The sequence below is a fragment of the Tyto alba genome, unplaced genomic scaffold (assembly GCF_018691265.1).
Source record: "Tyto alba isolate M040663 unplaced genomic scaffold, T.alba_DEE_v4.0 Super-Scaffold_23, whole genome shotgun sequence".
NCBI lineage: Eukaryota > Metazoa > Chordata > Aves > Strigiformes > Tytonidae > Tyto > Tyto alba.
Genome location: NW_024881297.1, coordinates 15,137,572 through 15,154,576, shown reverse-complemented (window position 1 = coordinate 15,154,576; position 17,005 = coordinate 15,137,572). Strand labels below are relative to the sequence as shown.

Below are 17,005 nucleotides of genomic sequence, written 5' to 3'. Positions count from 1 at the left end.
GGTTTTGTGCTCAAGAAGAACATTACAATTGTATTTTTCAACTTTAAATCTGATCTGCATAGCTGAATATCCTGCGTATCCTGTCACAGATAGTGAAACTCTTCACTTATTAGCTACAGCTCTCATTTCTGCACAAATGAGAATGACTCTGTACACACAGAATAGCTCAGCAAAAATGGAGGCTGAGTTGAAAAGCCAACATCTAATAGTGCTAAGAAACATAATTGAATACTTCTTTTCCAGAAAGTCTAATAGAGCATTCCCATTTTTGCTGTATCTGAAATGCTAGGAGATATATTCACTTATACCTCAAGTTTGCCACTTCAGATATATCATCTCTATTAGGTAAATAAAGCTAACAAAAAAAACCTCACAACCTGAAATAAAACTTAAACAGGTAATACTAATTAAAATATAATAAGGGGAGAGCAAGACTATAATGTGTTTTTACTCATTATTGTAGGTACTCTATGATCTTGAATAAATCACTTAGGATGATTCACTGTTCCATGATTATTGCATAACTTATGAAAGGTATTTTTATCTCACATTCATGACTGGTTTGCATTCTTCATCTAAATGTATTCCTCTTGCAGCTATCGTTCACAGGGAAGAACACTTACGGAGTATCATGGCAATAATAGAAAGGAAATGGATAATTCAGAAAGCAAAATTAGAATGGAATAGATAAATATGCAAAAATAACTTGTCTATAGCCCAGTAAAATGCATAAATGATGTTATTTTTATCAATTTTTATTAAAATAATGAATATAAGAAAAATAAGCATTCTTATTTTCATTTTAAAGCACAGGTGTTATCTGTTATTTAAATACTGTTTGCTTGAATCTCTTTATGTAGCTCTGATATTGGACAGAATTAACAGTACCCTTTACTGTACAAAATACCGATTTACAAATGTGCCAGTTATTATATTTATATAGCATATTTTAGATGTCTCTAGAGCTCTTTGCAAACACAGTGCAGGAAAATAATTGAATAAGTTAAAAAAACTCTTGAGTAACTTTCATTTGAAAGAAAGTTATGGTTTTCATTCGTCTTAAAAATACATCATTTCAACTATTTATTTTCCTCCAATAGCTGTAAAAGTCTGTATTTGCCAGTCTTGGCTGGAACACATGTAAGTCTTGTATATCTAACTCTCTCAAACTGGTGCTATATCTATTCATTTATGTAAATTTTGAGAGTACTTATGTCTGCCACAAATATACCATCTGTGGAGATTTTCTTTAAAACAATGAAATACCATCATCTGGATTCCTACCAGTGGTATATGAAGAAGACCAGCAGAAAGATTGCTTGAAACTTTAGAAGTAAATTTTGAGATTACTGTGTTATGCTGGTTTAAAATTCAAAATTGCCTCTTGTCCTATACATTTAAATCCTATGACAAAGGTAATTTAACCACTTATGGACATTAGTTTCCTTGGAAAGCAGTGAGATGTTTGCAGTTAAAATTTTCAAAGGCACCAAAGTTATTTATTTTTTATAGGCAAATTCTATTCATTATGAATAAATGCTATTCTTAAATGTACAAACCTCCTTATTGTGACAGTCAGGAGCTGGAGAATTGAATGTGTGTCTAATCTTGGGCCTGTGCGCAGCAAAGTCTTTTCCCCTCTGCTTGCCTCTATCTGAGGAAGTCCTTGGCCTGCACAGCAGAGGAAATTATTCTTGTTTCTGGCTCTTGCTGCACACAATAACTCTAGTTTTCCACTGTCATTTCCACTGCTTTAATTTTTGAGGGCTTCCCTTCCTTTTTTTCTTCTCTCTTGACCAAAGGACGAAAAACAGGGAAACCCATTTAAAGAATGCTACAAATAGACAGTAAGAGAAGGAACAACTTGTATTTATCATGTTTGGACAAGCACTCTATAGGGATTGGTGTTGCTATTTATCTGGCAAGCCTGGTAACAGCTCTGTTTGTACACTAGCCACCGAGAATCTACAGTTTCATGCTATCACTAGGCTGACTGCTGCTGGGAAGTCGCTGTCAATATATTTAATTTGCTTTAGAAACATAGTATGGTGAAGTCAGAAGAGTAAAAAAATGATGTATTTGGTACCTTGTAAGACAGGAAGTAGGAGATAAAGACAATCAGAATATAATTATTAACTTCAATACCTAATAAATTGTTGGAAGAACTAAATACAATGATAGTAATCAATGTGGATTCACTGAAAATCCAAACTCTCTTAAGGTAATTTCATTTCTCTCTTGGATAATGGTCCTTATTGGTTGAAGAAAATCTTGTGGACTTGGGGAAGCAAATCTTCAGAACTTGCTTCCGAAGTTCTGCCTGAAAATTATGTGCATGTATGTGTTGCAAGAGTGAATCTGCATTGCTTGCATACACATGAATCTATTTCATATGTGTAAATGATGTTATTTTACATGACATTTTCACAGGTTATCACGAGTAATATGGATTAGAAAGAAAATAAATGGATGCAGAGTAGATTCACCAAAGAAGTTACGGGAATGACAGACTCCTGTTTTAGCAAGTGACCTGAGTCCTCTGACTTTATTTTTTCACCTCCAGCATCATGGCTGCATTCAGTACTGGAAAAGGATTCATTATGAAACTGCTTAAATGCAACCTTTCTTTATTCATAATGAATTTTATAGATGTGGACATTGTGGATTCATCTTACATTAGAGTAAAATTCTGTCACTGTGACTTTTTTTAGTTGCCTATTTGTGCTTTAATTTGACATCCATCTATTCTCAATTGGAATTTAGATGACAATTGAACGTAGCTGCACACAGCTGTGGGTGTTGATAGGAACTGAGATCTAAAAGAGTTCTTGCTTACAAATGAGTTGCAGTAATAATTTTTTTTCTGCTGTACTTGAGATAAAGTGCTGTGTGCTTTCTACTTGCAATATTCTTTGTGTCCAATATGTTATGGTCTGTACTCTTACACTCTCTGACATGCCTTTACCCTTTGTCAACTATCTTTCTTCCCTAACAAGTCCTGTGCATGATGTGGGTGTCAGAACATGGGCCAGGGACCATTTCTGAAAGCAGATTGAATATGATCACACTATATGGTCCCCATATATTGCTTGATATGGCTGAGAAATTTTAATATCATGGATATAAATCATTCCATTCTGGTAGTCTTAAGTGACAAAGAATCATCATGGGCAACTTTAATTCCTGGATAGAAAAGGAGCCAAGATGTCTTTTTGAGTAAGAGAAGTTTTGAAAGGATTATGAGAAGTTGATCTGATATACTTAAGTATGTTATCTTGGTAAACTGAGGACTCTGAAATCTGAGTGTATGATGCTCATGTAAACAGTTAAGTACTGTGAAAAAACATCATGGCAAAGATAAATTGGATAGGAATACACAGTGTGATGCTGATGTAATGCTGTAATGCATGTTACCTCATGTAAGACCAAGTAAATTGAATTATTTTGGGCCAAATCCAGAATGATTAATTTAGGCACCTCAGAAGGCCACCAAACGGTGACTTGTACATGTCTGTTTCTCCCTTGAATCTATAGGGAACTTAGGCACTTAAGAGCAATTTAGGAGGAATGGTTCATATCCCTCCTTTTCTCCCCAGGGCACTGAAAATTTTAAGTCATATTGTAGCCAGTCTTTAGTGTATTCTGCATCGGTTAACTCTCAAACTGACATGTTCGTTTTCAGGCTTGTCAGCTTAGAGAGATGTATATTGTAGATTTCAGAAGAGTGCAATAAAATGGTGAATTTGAAAAAAAAAAAAAACACAAACAAACAAACAAACAAAACAAACAAACAAACAAAAACCATGAACAAAAAAACCCACCCAAAACTGCATGGAAGAAGAAAATTGAAGAGAAGAAATGGTTGTTACATAGAAATAATCAATTTTTATTAAAAAAATAAAGGAATCAAATACTGGTATTACAAATGATAGTACCAAAATTATTAGCTTACAGTGAATCAGGAAGAATGTGAATATGCTATTAGAACATGTATGCAATTAGAATAAGTTGTTGATGGAGAATTTGAAAATATTCTTGGAGAATATGCTCTGTGCTAAATTTGACATACATCAGGAATAATTTAGGAGCTATTTAATTGTCTTAATACAGTACATAATAAGAAGAACTCTTGCAAAAATTAAATACTCCATGATTCTCTGAATATAATGGTGATGTATTAACTTTAGTTTTTCAGGTAGATAATACAGTTATAATAGTACAGAAAGACAAAAAATGCTTTCTTCTGCTCACTGTATCTTATGGAAAAACTGTCTTTGGTATTTTTATGGTACATTATGTAATATAGCTTAGCACTTTCTGTGCTGAATTGTAGTAACTAAAAAGCACTGTTTTTTTAGTAAATAATGGCAACCAGAGATAAATCAAATCTGACATGTACTATGCCACTGGGCTGTTGCTGGCAATGAAAAAAAAAGTTGTCAGCATTTAGAACAGAAAACCAAATGCACGTAAAAGTATCTTACATGCCACAGAACACTGATGACAAAATCCAGGACTTGATTCAAAAGAAAATCCTTATGAATTGTATGTTTAATGTAAAGCACATGTTGATTAAGGTCAGTGCTTAAACTTAAGCCTATGCTTGAGGATAGTCCTAAACAGAGAGAAATTTTATCTGGTGCTTACATGAACTGGACCTGGATACTTATTCTTAAGCACTGAAATGCTTTTTATTTCCAGAGGATCAGCTAAATCCAGGTAGAATATAATTCTCAGAGCACTCAGCCCCAGAGAAACATTATTTCAGTGACCATCACGGTATGTCAACATTTGTATCAGGTATCCCACTTGGCATGTGAAAATATTTACCAAGATGTGTTCCAAACATCAAAAATACCTTTTAAGGATGTACTTTCCGATCTTGAAAAGAAGCTAACAGAAGTGGCAATATGTGTCAGTCAGAAATTTCGTCAATAAACTTTTTTCTAAAAAGAATGCTAATCTCTTTAAGTTGTTGATACAGAATTCAACATTATGTTCAAATTTGGAAGTGTCAGTTTTGTGCTTAAGTGCAAAGGACAAGCTTCCTTCCCCCTTTTCATGGAGTAGGTAACACTATTTGTCATGTTCACTAGATTATGGTCAGTGCAGTGTCCACCACTGTCAAATTTTGGCTTGGCTGGGAATCACTGTTTCCTGAGTCAATTTAAATGAAAATAGGAAAGGACAATATATGGTGTTGCATTGTTTACTTTATACAAAAGATAGCTGTTTGGCATATCCATCTTTGTTCCAGAAGTAAAGATGTATTCTCAAAAGGTGGAAAGATTTCAATGGTCTGTGGGGTTTATCTATTTAGCTAAAAGCAAGTCTGATTCCAGAAAAGATTCAAACAGTTACAAGCTTCTGCATTTTGGCCTGCTTTATTTATTCACAGCCTGAAGACCTAATGATCATATTTTTTTTTTGTTTTTTTGTTTCACATGAAAACTGGGTAATTGTACCCATCAAGTCCATATGCTATTGGTTTGTTTTAGAAACAGTATTTATATTTTGGGCTTTGCAGATCCCAGAAAGAACATTTCAGCCATACTGAATTCCATATCTTTATTAGGAACAAATTTTTGCCTTGGTGCAACTTACATGTTCACATGAGGGAGTTTCTCCTGCCTTCCCTATCTTGTCACATGCCAGGAATGGCCAGACAGAATGTGGTCTCATTCTTACCTAACTCCCATAGTGGCCTTCAAGAGTCTTCAGGCATATACGTAAGCACATAAACAGTGGCCACCAGAGCCAACTGATGCACTGACATTAAGGGAGAGTTGGCCTTTTTTTTTTTAAGTACAAAAGTAAGTATGTTCCATCTTCCTTTTTTCAACTATTTGATGTAATACAGAGTTAACAATACCACATTAATTGTGTAAAATGTAACATGGGCATCTGGAACTCAAGCTCTTTTGTCTAAGTGTGCTCTACAGAGTACACAGATTTGAAGCACAAAATTGCTTAACTAAAGCCTTGAAAGAAAAGAAAAAATGTTCCCCTTAAACTAATTCATGGGGAAAAGGTATATGAGAAGAATATTATTTTCATATTTGTGTACCAAAGTTTATCAGACTGGATAAGACAATCTCTTTTTATAATGCCATTAATGGAATTTTCATAAAATATTATTAGCAATGCTTTAGAAAACTTCTTTAAGTAATAGCTCATTTAAAAAACCCCAGACTTTATGGATTGCAAGAGATGCTGAATTGAAACCTGCAATGACTGGAATACTTTTTTATCCACAGAACATGGGTGGCAGCAGAGTAATCCCCATCCTACATCCCCCAGCCCCAGCCCCAGCCGTGTGTCTCACCCTTTACCTGGATGCACCGCTACGAAGGGTGAGGGAGCTATGGTAGTTTACTCTGCATTCCCATTCACTTGTTGACCTCTTTCCAAAAATATAGTTGCTGATAACTGAACTAGAGCCCCAGGTTAACTGAAACAACCAGGCTATTTCAGATAGAATACCTTCTACCACTACTTAAATCCTGGTCTCTATTCAACTGGGCTGAGTTAAAACAAGAATGCTGAATTTGCAGTCTGTTGGTTGCCAGTAGAATTATCCATTCCTGGTTCTGTCAAAGCTAATGGGACTTACTGAAGGGCAATATTTCATCTGGTACAGTTAACATATAGACTGTAAAGCAAACCATAAAAGTATAGAGTTAATAATGCAAATTTTAAACCAACACTGCCATAACGTATATGTGTTAATTAACGCCTTTTAAAATTATTTTTTACCACAAGTGAAAGGCATTCACTGCAAAGCCTGAATAGCTGGGCTATTTCTGAGTGGAATGCAGGAGATTACAGCCTCCCATAATCTCTGCATCAGTTGCAGTGTTGTCTGGGGACCACCTGATCTGCATAAATGTGGCATGGTGGGGCACACATTTTTTACAGGGGACCCACAAGAAAAAATGTAATGCATTGAGTGCTTGCATAGAAGCCCATACGAAGACAAATATTACTTGGCTATTGTGCTAATTTAAAGAATTTGGATCTGAAATAGCAAGATGAACGTTTATGTACTGGCTTTTCCCCATTCTCCTGTTGCATAGTTTTGTTTCATTTAAAAAAGAGGTTTTTAGTTTCAAGTGTCTTCTTCCTCACAAGTGACGGGGGACCAGCAATATTTCTGTAAGAGCAGCAACATGCCTGGAATTTGGTATTCTTTGGAGATTTAATTATCTAGGGGTTCATTTGGATCTTTAAACTGTTGGCATGTGGGGGAACTCAGCAGTCACTCTGTTATAGCAGATAAAATGCTGTGGGAGTTTATGGAGCTCTTAAATATAGTATAGAGTGAAAGTGACAATAGTTATAAAAGGTATATGATGCGTTTTCTTTTGCTGCTTTGGTTGCCAGCTGTGGAGGGAAGCAGTGGGCCTTCTCTCTATCCTTGTTAGATTAGCTAGCAATACTAAGCAGGAGAAAAATTTGATTCAGAGAGTTTGAAGGTCTTCCAAGTACAGGCGATCCCTGCTAGGGCTTGCCAGAAGAGGAAATGTATATGACTGTATTCACACTGTACAGTAGTAGTCTGACATCAAGTTTGGATGCAATAGGGTGATTCACAACAGGATGAAAGGAAGATTTATTAAAGAGACTAGGGCTTTACAGTATCTTCTGTTAATTTCTGATTTATAAGATAAGAGTAATCATTGCATACTTTATTTTATCTTTTCTATTTCTTATGTTAGTGTTTTTAATTTCTTTTTCTGTTCATATACCACTGATGTCTTTACATGTTTTCTCTCATCAGTCTATACAGAAGTAGCTCACTGTGAATGAGCAGCTTACTGAGATGTATTGAGGAACAAATGAATCTTAATATATTTTTGCTGGGTTTTATTACAATTCCATATACATTTTATGCATTAAGCGCTTTTTACTGTAACACTCAAAATCTTTGTTAAGGTCTTTGGGGAAGGATCAATAGTCAGTACAGCACAAATGGTGTACCCTAAGAATTTTAATTGGAATTCTTTAATAATCTCGTTCATCTCAAACACTATCAGAATATATGTACAAATAGTATAATTACATTAACAGAATTGTGAAACTGCTTATTATTAAAACACTCTTCCTGACTAGTACTCATGCTTATGCAGACTTGACGCTTCCCTATGCACTAGTTTGAGAGTTTGGAACAGTAGGTAAAATAGGGATGAAAGAGAGAGCTGTGATCTCAGAGGAGATATTAGGCACCGAAATTATGGTGTTCTTGTTCCAGCTCTTACACTGACTCTGATACTTCCATTTCTATAGCACTTGCCATCTCTGGATCTCAAAGTGGATTATAAAGAATAGTGATTTAAACCTTCCTGCACCTCTAGGAGATAGGTAAGCAATATTATTCCCATTTTACAGATGGAGAAATTGTGATACAGAGAGGCTTAGTGTTTCTTATTAAAGTTTATTTATGAACATGCATGCATACACACACACAGAGCCAGAAACAGATGTCAGAACTTTCATTGCCCTCTGTTTTAAGCTAAGTCCATCCTCCTTTCCATTTAACCTCTCTGATTTATATTCCCCATCTGTAAAAAGACGGAAACTGATATAGACATTAGACATGGAGAGATTTGCTTGCACATAAATTTCTGTGCAAATACAGAAAAAAAAAAACAAACAAACATGGAAGACAAAAGTTGCCTTTGAAATCCAATGCATTTTATGTGTTGGCAGAGGATATTTTAGGATTTGGGACAAGGATTTTTGTAGGTGGGGAGAGATGCAGGTGTTCTGCACCCTAATGTGTAATAGTTATTGCTATAAAATGGCCCAATTGTTCTGTAATATAAGCATATTAACTGAAGCTTACAAATTTAAGAATGCACTAATTTACATAGCAAAATGCTAGACACAGCCACTAGCTCTATCTCTGTATTATCTGAAAGAATATCGTAAACAGATTTTGCTGTGCACCTCAGGTGCCACCTGAACACCACCAATGCAGTGTGTCAGACCGGAATAGAAGGACAGTAGTGCTGCATGAAAGCAGCAATTGCCCCGGCTGCATATCTGTATAGTTTTCTCCCATTAAAGTCTTAGTGCATCTGCAGCATGAGTTTCTCAATGGCAGACATCAACCTAGACTACTGTACTTACATATTTACAGGAGAATTGAAATTATTAGTGAATTTTTGGAAAAAACATTTGAAGATCAAATACAAATCTTGTCATTACTATTACTGAAATGATTGTTTCTTATATTATTTTAAAAGATATTTTAAAAGATATCTGGAAACTTGATTGGTCTGATCATATAATGCATCAAAACATCATGAAGGTTTCAATCTCATTAATCTTAACTACAGTGTTAAAAAAATACCTTGTGGAAGCTTTTAAAAACCCTTTCTAATTCTGCTACCAATATGCTACAGAATTGAAACATCCAAAACATAATATATTAGATGCTTTAATTTTAATATTAGTAACACAACTGGAAATTGTCTGTATGTTGAACAGATAGCTTATACATAAATGTTTTTCACATTTTTCTGTATGCATCCTATGGGATAGGCAGGCTAGATTAGATGAACATACAACACCCATGTTAACATTCTGCTGTAAGCAATCTGACTTCCCTGTGATACAGTAGATACATTTAATATGTTTACTAGTGAATAAGTATGACTAATGTATATATTTATGTTAAATGGAATGGAGACTGGATGTGTTTGTGTGTCAGCATGCAAACATCAGCATGTATATATGGATGGCTTGATTCACAGATTCAATCTAAAGTTAAGATTCCTTTTTGTTTTGGTTGTAACACTTCATGCACAGAAATATACTGAATTTCAGGTAGGGGTTTAGTTGATTTGGAGCTAAGGTAAAACCTGATTTTATCATTACACGCTTTACTAAACAATAATGAAGATGATAATAGTAATAATAATCATCATAATAATAATACTTCAGCAAGTGAGTTAGTTCCTTGTCTCAACTTCATGTGTGACCGAGATCAAAATTTAACCCAGGGACTTCCTGAATGCTAGAACAAATCACTTGTTACCTTTGCTCCCAATTACAGTCAAAATAGCCAGTGTCTTGAGGTAATATAGCTACCACATCTGGTGGATTAGGATATGGGTTTGCTAATGCATTGACCTTCTTCATCTGTGTAACACGAGTTAATTTCCAGCCTGGCAGTAAATGCTGAAATTTGAATTGTAGCACTAATGCACCATTTTTTCGTCTCTGTCAAACCAGACTAAAAGGTCATTTGATGATGAGGATAATGGTTCACTTTGAAAGAGAAGAAAACCGGCTTCTGAATCTTTGGGGGATTCTAGATCTTGCTTCAAATAACAAGCTGAACTAGTGAAAAATAGGCTTGGAAATTCCAGTAATATTGAACCTGCAAGTCTGACTATTTGCCTTGTTCTTATACTGATTCTGTATAGGCACATTGGAATACTTGCCATGACATGTTAGACAGAATAATAAAACAGCATGAGAAGTTTGGTTTTCAGGCTATCTAGCCTCAAAAATACTTTTCTCTGAAAAGTGAATCAACATTAAACTGTTTGCTACAATGGGAATTTTAAGCGACAGTTTGTGACAAGTTTTGATTGTTTCTCTACACTCTAAGAAATACTAAACCTAAGAACTGTTGGAGACTGATTTATTTTTTTTTTTCTCTCAGAAGTGTCTTTCTTTCTTTCCTGCAGCACGGAAAAGGATATGCTAGTCACTTCTACAGGACTTACCTGAAGCAGCATGATTTGCACAAAAGTCGACCAACAAAAAGCATCAACTTTCAACTTCATTATCTTGGCCATCCAGTTCTGTGTAACTGAAGGATTTGTGTGCTGTTGGAGACATCATGGCCAACAATAGGACCTAATTGCTCTCAGCAGGCCTGAGAAATGAGTTGAAATGTGTAGAACTGTAGAAACTTCAGAGGCAACTGATCTTGCCTCTCTGATCAGTGTGTGCCTGTTTACAGCACTATATATCTTTCTCTCTCCAAAATGTCACTGAGCCCTTTAGATGTTTATATTCACCACAAGAAGCCAATCGTACAGATAAAAGAAACGTGCATTATAAATGCAATATCACTGTTTTAAACTTGACTGTTTTATATTATTTTTGTGTGATCAAGTGTTCCCCAAACTATTCCAACTTTACAAGAGAGATTGTGATCATGTTCTTTTCACCTGTGGGTCATAAAAATGTTGTTAACTGAAGACCCACAAAATTATCAAAGACATTCTGTAGTTTATACACCGTGTTGCAAAGTGTTTACTGTACTATTTCAAAGCTTCTAAATAAATATAAAATATATATATATTATATTATATATAATTTTCCGAAAAATGTGGTACAACTTAGTTGATTTTTAAATGGATTCATACAGTCTACACCATACACTAACGTGAGAAGGTAATTCAGGGTTCCTAAGCTATCCTTGCTAAAAACAAAAAGAAAATAAACCTTTAATAGTACTTCCCCAGTATTCATATTTTGGTCAATCCTGTTTTTCTTGTTTAAAAAAAAAAAAAAAGCTGTAAGCAACAACATTTTGTCTAAAAGTTGTAATGAATTTTCAATGCCAAAGATGCAGCTGTCAATATTACCAGAATGAGCGCTATGTACTATCAGAGGTATAAATCACTCTCCATTATTTTGATTATATTTCTATGGTTTTTAATTTGGAATCACTAAATCTTTTATAAGGCTCTATAAACTCACCTGTATATGTTGTTAAAAAGAACACTGGGTGTCTGTACATTTTGCAATGTAAGATATAATGTAAGTGAAGTTAAGTATTTTAAGAAAATCATCCCAAACTCATAAGTATGCATACATACATACATACATACACACACACAAACACCCACACATCTCTCTCTGACATAGTTTTGTGAAACTTTACAAATATATTGCCTAAAAATATTTCTCTTGTGGCTAGGAATAGTTGTTGTTAGAATTCAAATTACAGAGGCAAAGTATATGCCAAAATATTGAATCTTTTATCACAAGGGATAATTGAAATTAGGAACATGGCACATTCTCAGCTGATCCCTCTCCCATCGGAGTTAAAATGGGGTTGGCTACCATCTTTGTTGGGAAAAGGATGAAGCCCTCGCATATACTCTTTATGTTCAGTAATAATTCTGTGGTCTGAAATGGTATCTTAGAGCATTTCTTTTATATGAAATATTGAAAAAGTTAAAATTTCAAAGGTAAAGGTTAAAATTACTTTCATGTCCATGGAGCTAAAGTATCATTTACTAAATGTAAAAATCTAGTAAAATGTTTTTTTTTTTTTTTCTTTTTGTATTGCGTTTTTTTTTTCCCACTGTATCTTAATATGTCAAATATTGAAAACAAATGAGAGAACACTGTGTTATCAACCAATGTCTAGCCAAATTTGAACAAATTCCCAGCAATGATTCAATATTAAGTAAGACTAGAGAAAACTTCTCAGATTGCAGTGGAATTTGGATCATGCCGTCATACAGAAATTCTGATGTCCCCACCAACTCTGCCACAGGATGAATGTGCGAGAAGCTGAATTTAGCCACTGTTATGTCATAATAGAGTTTGGGTTTCTTCTTTTGTTATCATTTTTTTTGTCTGTTTATAATGACAGTCTCTATTAGATAGAAGTATATAAATTATCTTCGTGGAAACCATCCAAACAAAACCCCTAGTCAGGTTGTGAGGGCTCTTTGTACAAAGTTATTGTATGGAGCCCTGAAGTTGTTAATTTAATACTCCAAGTGAAAAAAAATATGCTTGTTAAACGCTTTTATTGTGTACATCTAGCATATTTGTGTAATGACAAAATATTTTGTGGGATCCTTTTAAAATCTATGTATTATATAAAACACAATCAAAAAAAAAAAAAGCACCAACTATTGCTATTGATTTGAGGAAACACAACAGTGAGATGTTTCTCTAGCTGTAGGTAGCGGGACTTTTAGTCACCTACAAGCTTTGTTAATTTTATGACGAAAAGCAGTGAAATATGTGACAGATACTTCATGCTAAATTCTTGTTTCTGCTTTTAAAGCAAGAAAGTCCTTGCCCTTCTTAGAACTGGCTTTTCTGTATTTCCAAGTATTTCTTTATTATTAGACATATACTGTAAATTAAGGTTGTTTTCAGTCTTTGGGAGGAAAAGGAAATGTTTTTCCTTTCTATTTCATGGACAGTTGAAGTGTTTTTATTTAATGAAACTGCCTTTACATTTTGCATGCCATTTTTTCTGAAAAACTTAACCATATCATACCCTGTCATTCATTTCCATAACTGAACTCTTTCCACAAGCATGTGATATACATACCCATTTCTTTTCTTTTCTTTTTTTTTAATGTTAAATAATGCAGACATTGGTCCATGTATGCACAGAAGTCCTTCTGAGTTCATTGGGAGAGTCCCAGAAGGAATCGTGATAGGATGCAGAACTGTTGAGGAAAAGGACGTTTTAAAGTACTACAGCCTGGACTCCCAAGATATTTAAAGACGTAGCTTTTGCTGATTTCCCTAACACACTGTGAACTTCAGTATGATAATATTTGACAACACAAGCTTTAGGACACATTAAAAGACAGTACATAGCTGCTGTGTCCCAAGAGAAGTGCTGAGAAGCATACTGGGCAGTACCGAGGCTCAATTTCTCCCATTTCTTTGTTTTAGTGGGGAAGATACCTGTTGCATCGAGCCAACTCCCACTGAAATTGAATTGTTCAGCATCTCCCATATATTTCATCACGCTACTAGGTGCCTATCTGCAGTGATAGGTATGTAAATGCCTTTAAACATTAGCTTTTGTATTTGCCTCTTCCTTTAAGCATATGTGATGCAAATGTCTAAGGACTCTGATTTTCATATTGGACACAAAAGTAAACTGAAGTAGTCAGAAAATGTTTAGGTTGGATATTAAGGGAAAATATCTATACCCATAACCTGGGATAAGGAAGGTTCTGAAATCTCCTTCATTAAAGGTTTTCAAAAATAGTTTTAAAAATACCTGTCAGGGATGCTATAAGTGTACTTAAACTTGCCTCAGAGAAAAAGCATGGACTAGCCTCTTAGTCCTGTTGTTCTACAGCATTCCTAGTAGGGCATGCTAAGCTTAGGAGGATGTGATCTGTACACAGCTGTAGGGATAAAAATGTCCTATCCTTCAGTTAAGTATCAGAAGCAATATTTAGTGTTTAAATTTACAATTTATGAGCGTAATAGGACAAGCTGTCTGTGTGAAGAACTGTCTTCAAAGTAAATTAGAGTTCCAGCACAGAAGACAGGATCTTATAAAGGATAACAAAATGGAATCAGAGCTGTAAATCTTTTTATTTTTTTCACTTTGTCATTTAAATATGTAGCAATGGAGTTCTAAGCAGCTTGTCTGTTCAATTTCTTCAAAACCAGACTTTGGTTTCTTCCAGGCAGATTCTTCCAAAACTTAGAAATACTAAAATATTTAATTACTTAAAATAAAATTCCAATTATTTAATGCAAGTTTTTACTAAGCTGCCTATTGAGAGAAAGAAAAAAAAAAAAAAGAGATATTTCTGTTAACATATTCGCAGCTGATTTGAACAAGGTGTAGTAATTTTTCATCAGTATTGTTGCAAAATTAAGTGGAATGACAATGCACAGATAGATACAATTTGTAAAGATTATGCTTCCTGCATTATAGTCACTATATATGTGTGGGGGAAGGTACATGTGTGTGTGTATATAATTACAGTTCAAAATCTGGTAAATTGCCGCTGGATTTTTTCTTACAGGAGGACGCTCCTATCAGTAAATGCAAACAAAATGGTAGAAACACATTTATGATACTACAAAGTTAGACTTGTTCCTTAGTGTAGAATGGAGTTTTGGATTCAAGATTTGAATTCAGCCCCTTCATACATTGTACCCACAACCAAGCACACATTTCAGTATTTGACTTTTACCTGCTCATAGTAGGCTTTTTTTTTTTTTTTTTTTTTTTTTTATGTACTATCATTCCTCAGGGTAAAGGGTGGATAAATAGATAGTCTTCCTAGGCTGATAAACTGTCATTGCAGTTTGGCAAGGCAGTTAAATATTTGTATGTCTTATATGGAAAAAGTGGATCATATCCTGCCATTGTTCCATGTTCTAGTCTCGAGTTTTATAGCATTGGGACTTTTGAATTACAATCTATACAAAGGCGTGGGGGCCAAAATAAGCATCTTTGATATACATTTAGTTATTGCAATTTGATTGCAAAACACTGGCATCAGATGTCTATAAAGAATAGAAAGTTGTTTATTCTATTTGCAGTAGTGTAAAAGACAGCCAGTAAGACTTTATTGTAATATTATGCTATAAGAAATTTTGAAACTGTGAGTTAACTCCATTGCACTGATCCCTACAATCAAGAGCTCAAATTCTTCTTAAAGAGCTCCTTCATTTTATTTTGTCTCTAATCTGGTAATCTGTCTTGGTATGAAATGGATACATATATATAAACAAATACACACATCCATTAAAATCCATTGTTGAGCATCTGTGTTTTTGTAGATATCCACATATGTAAGAAATGAGCAAGAACTAACTTGGACAGCTTTCTTGATTTGAAATTGTTTTTGAATTTGAATTTGTTAATAAAGATCATGATATTGACAGACATCAGGAAAAATGAAATCTATGTGGGTGTAGTTCTGCAGAAGGCAAATGCTTCATTTAGGAAGCATCCTGTCAAAAATGTATAAATGTGAGTGCTGGAAATCTTGCTGAGTCAAGATGAAACATACTGTGCTAAAGCTTTCTTGTTCACTGTGTCAGCACTGATTAAAGTGTCCTCTGGATGTTAACCACTTTAGTCAATCAGAAGATATCAAAAAAGGCAAACAGGATTCAGATAATGTCTACCATTCTTACAGTAGGTGAATATATATTAAAATATTTATTAAGCAATATGGAAAATTCAGTTAAGTCAAACAATGAAAGAAACAGTATGCTTCCAAATATGTGCACTTCAAAGATTAAAGTTCACCTGATGCTCAACTTAAAAGCATATTTTGGATAACTGCTCTTTGAGTTGCGCTAACAGTGAAGAGTAATGTATTGTATAACAAAGCCTTATGACAACATGATAAAGGGAATGTAACCAAACCAACCTTAAGTTTTATAAGTCTCGAATCCAAACATTCAGGTTGCAAAACTGAACTGCACTTTATATGCATCAGAGGCTAATTCCATTAAAGGCAATGGCCCAAGCCACAGTGATTTGAAGGAGAGCAAAAGCAAGTTTTAATTTCTTTCTTTATGCACATGCATTTATGAGCAAGAGCAGTCTACAATAAAATTATTTGACACCAGAAAAAGGGAAATTTCACTAGCTCTGCTTTTAACAAGCTGCTCAATCAAGTTTGGAAATTTGGACATGGCTATGTGTCAGTTTAAAGTAGACATGTTTCTAATAATTCTGTCTCGAAGCAAAATAACGCAAGAAATTAAATAATATCACTGTTCAGTTTTTCTAAGGAGACACAGAAATGCAGAATCTGTCTGAAAAAGATAGATTTGTGGTTTTGCTCTGCAGAAGGGCAGAGAATTAAAAATTAATCAGAGCAGAGTATTCTTACACTCCCATAGCTGTTGGTTGAAAATGTGAGCAAAGCAAGCAAAGAAAATGCTAACCTCAACACGGAGTGTTTTGGAAAGTTTTGCTTTGGAAAGTAACAAAGAAATCCTAACCAGATTATCTCCTTTCAGACCTAGACTGAAAGATGTTTCCTAACATCTTTTCTGGTCTAACTTTTACTTGGAGTATAAAAGCGGTCCTCTGAAGGAGGACCTGCACCTCAGTGTAGGGAGAATACTCCCATTTGATGAGAATAAAACAGAAAAAGACCTAGCTGAAGTCTGATGTCAGAATTACCTAGTAATTCCATCCCCATCACTATAGCTTTTCTAGACAGGTATCAGAATAATTTAGGACAGAATCTTTATGGGATGCTGACAGAAGAGCAGTTGTGTGGCACTG

At 34.6% G+C, this 17,005-nt stretch overlaps 1 protein-coding gene across 6 annotated transcripts in view; it reads left to right on the top strand.

Moving 5' to 3' along the window:
* PCDH10 (protocadherin 10) overlaps positions 1 to 15,830 on the top strand; it is a 38,098-nt gene extending 22,268 nt beyond the window's left edge. The window contains exons 5-7 of one of the 6 annotated variants that reach the window (XM_042796717.1): positions 6,258 to 6,353; positions 8,287 to 8,361; positions 10,701 to 15,830. In XM_042796717.1, coding sequence (XP_042652651.1) covers positions 6,258 to 6,353; positions 8,287 to 8,321 — 131 coding nt within the window. In that variant the 3' untranslated portion in view covers positions 8,322 to 8,361; positions 10,701 to 15,830. Of the gene's footprint in view, positions 1 to 2,430; positions 4,090 to 6,257; positions 6,354 to 8,286; positions 8,362 to 10,675 lie in introns of those variants that run through there. The other 5 variants (XM_042796718.1, XM_042796719.1, XM_042796720.1 and 2 more) reach the window with 5 other exon arrangements.
* The last annotated feature ends 1,175 nt before the right edge of the window (positions 15,831 to 17,005 follow it).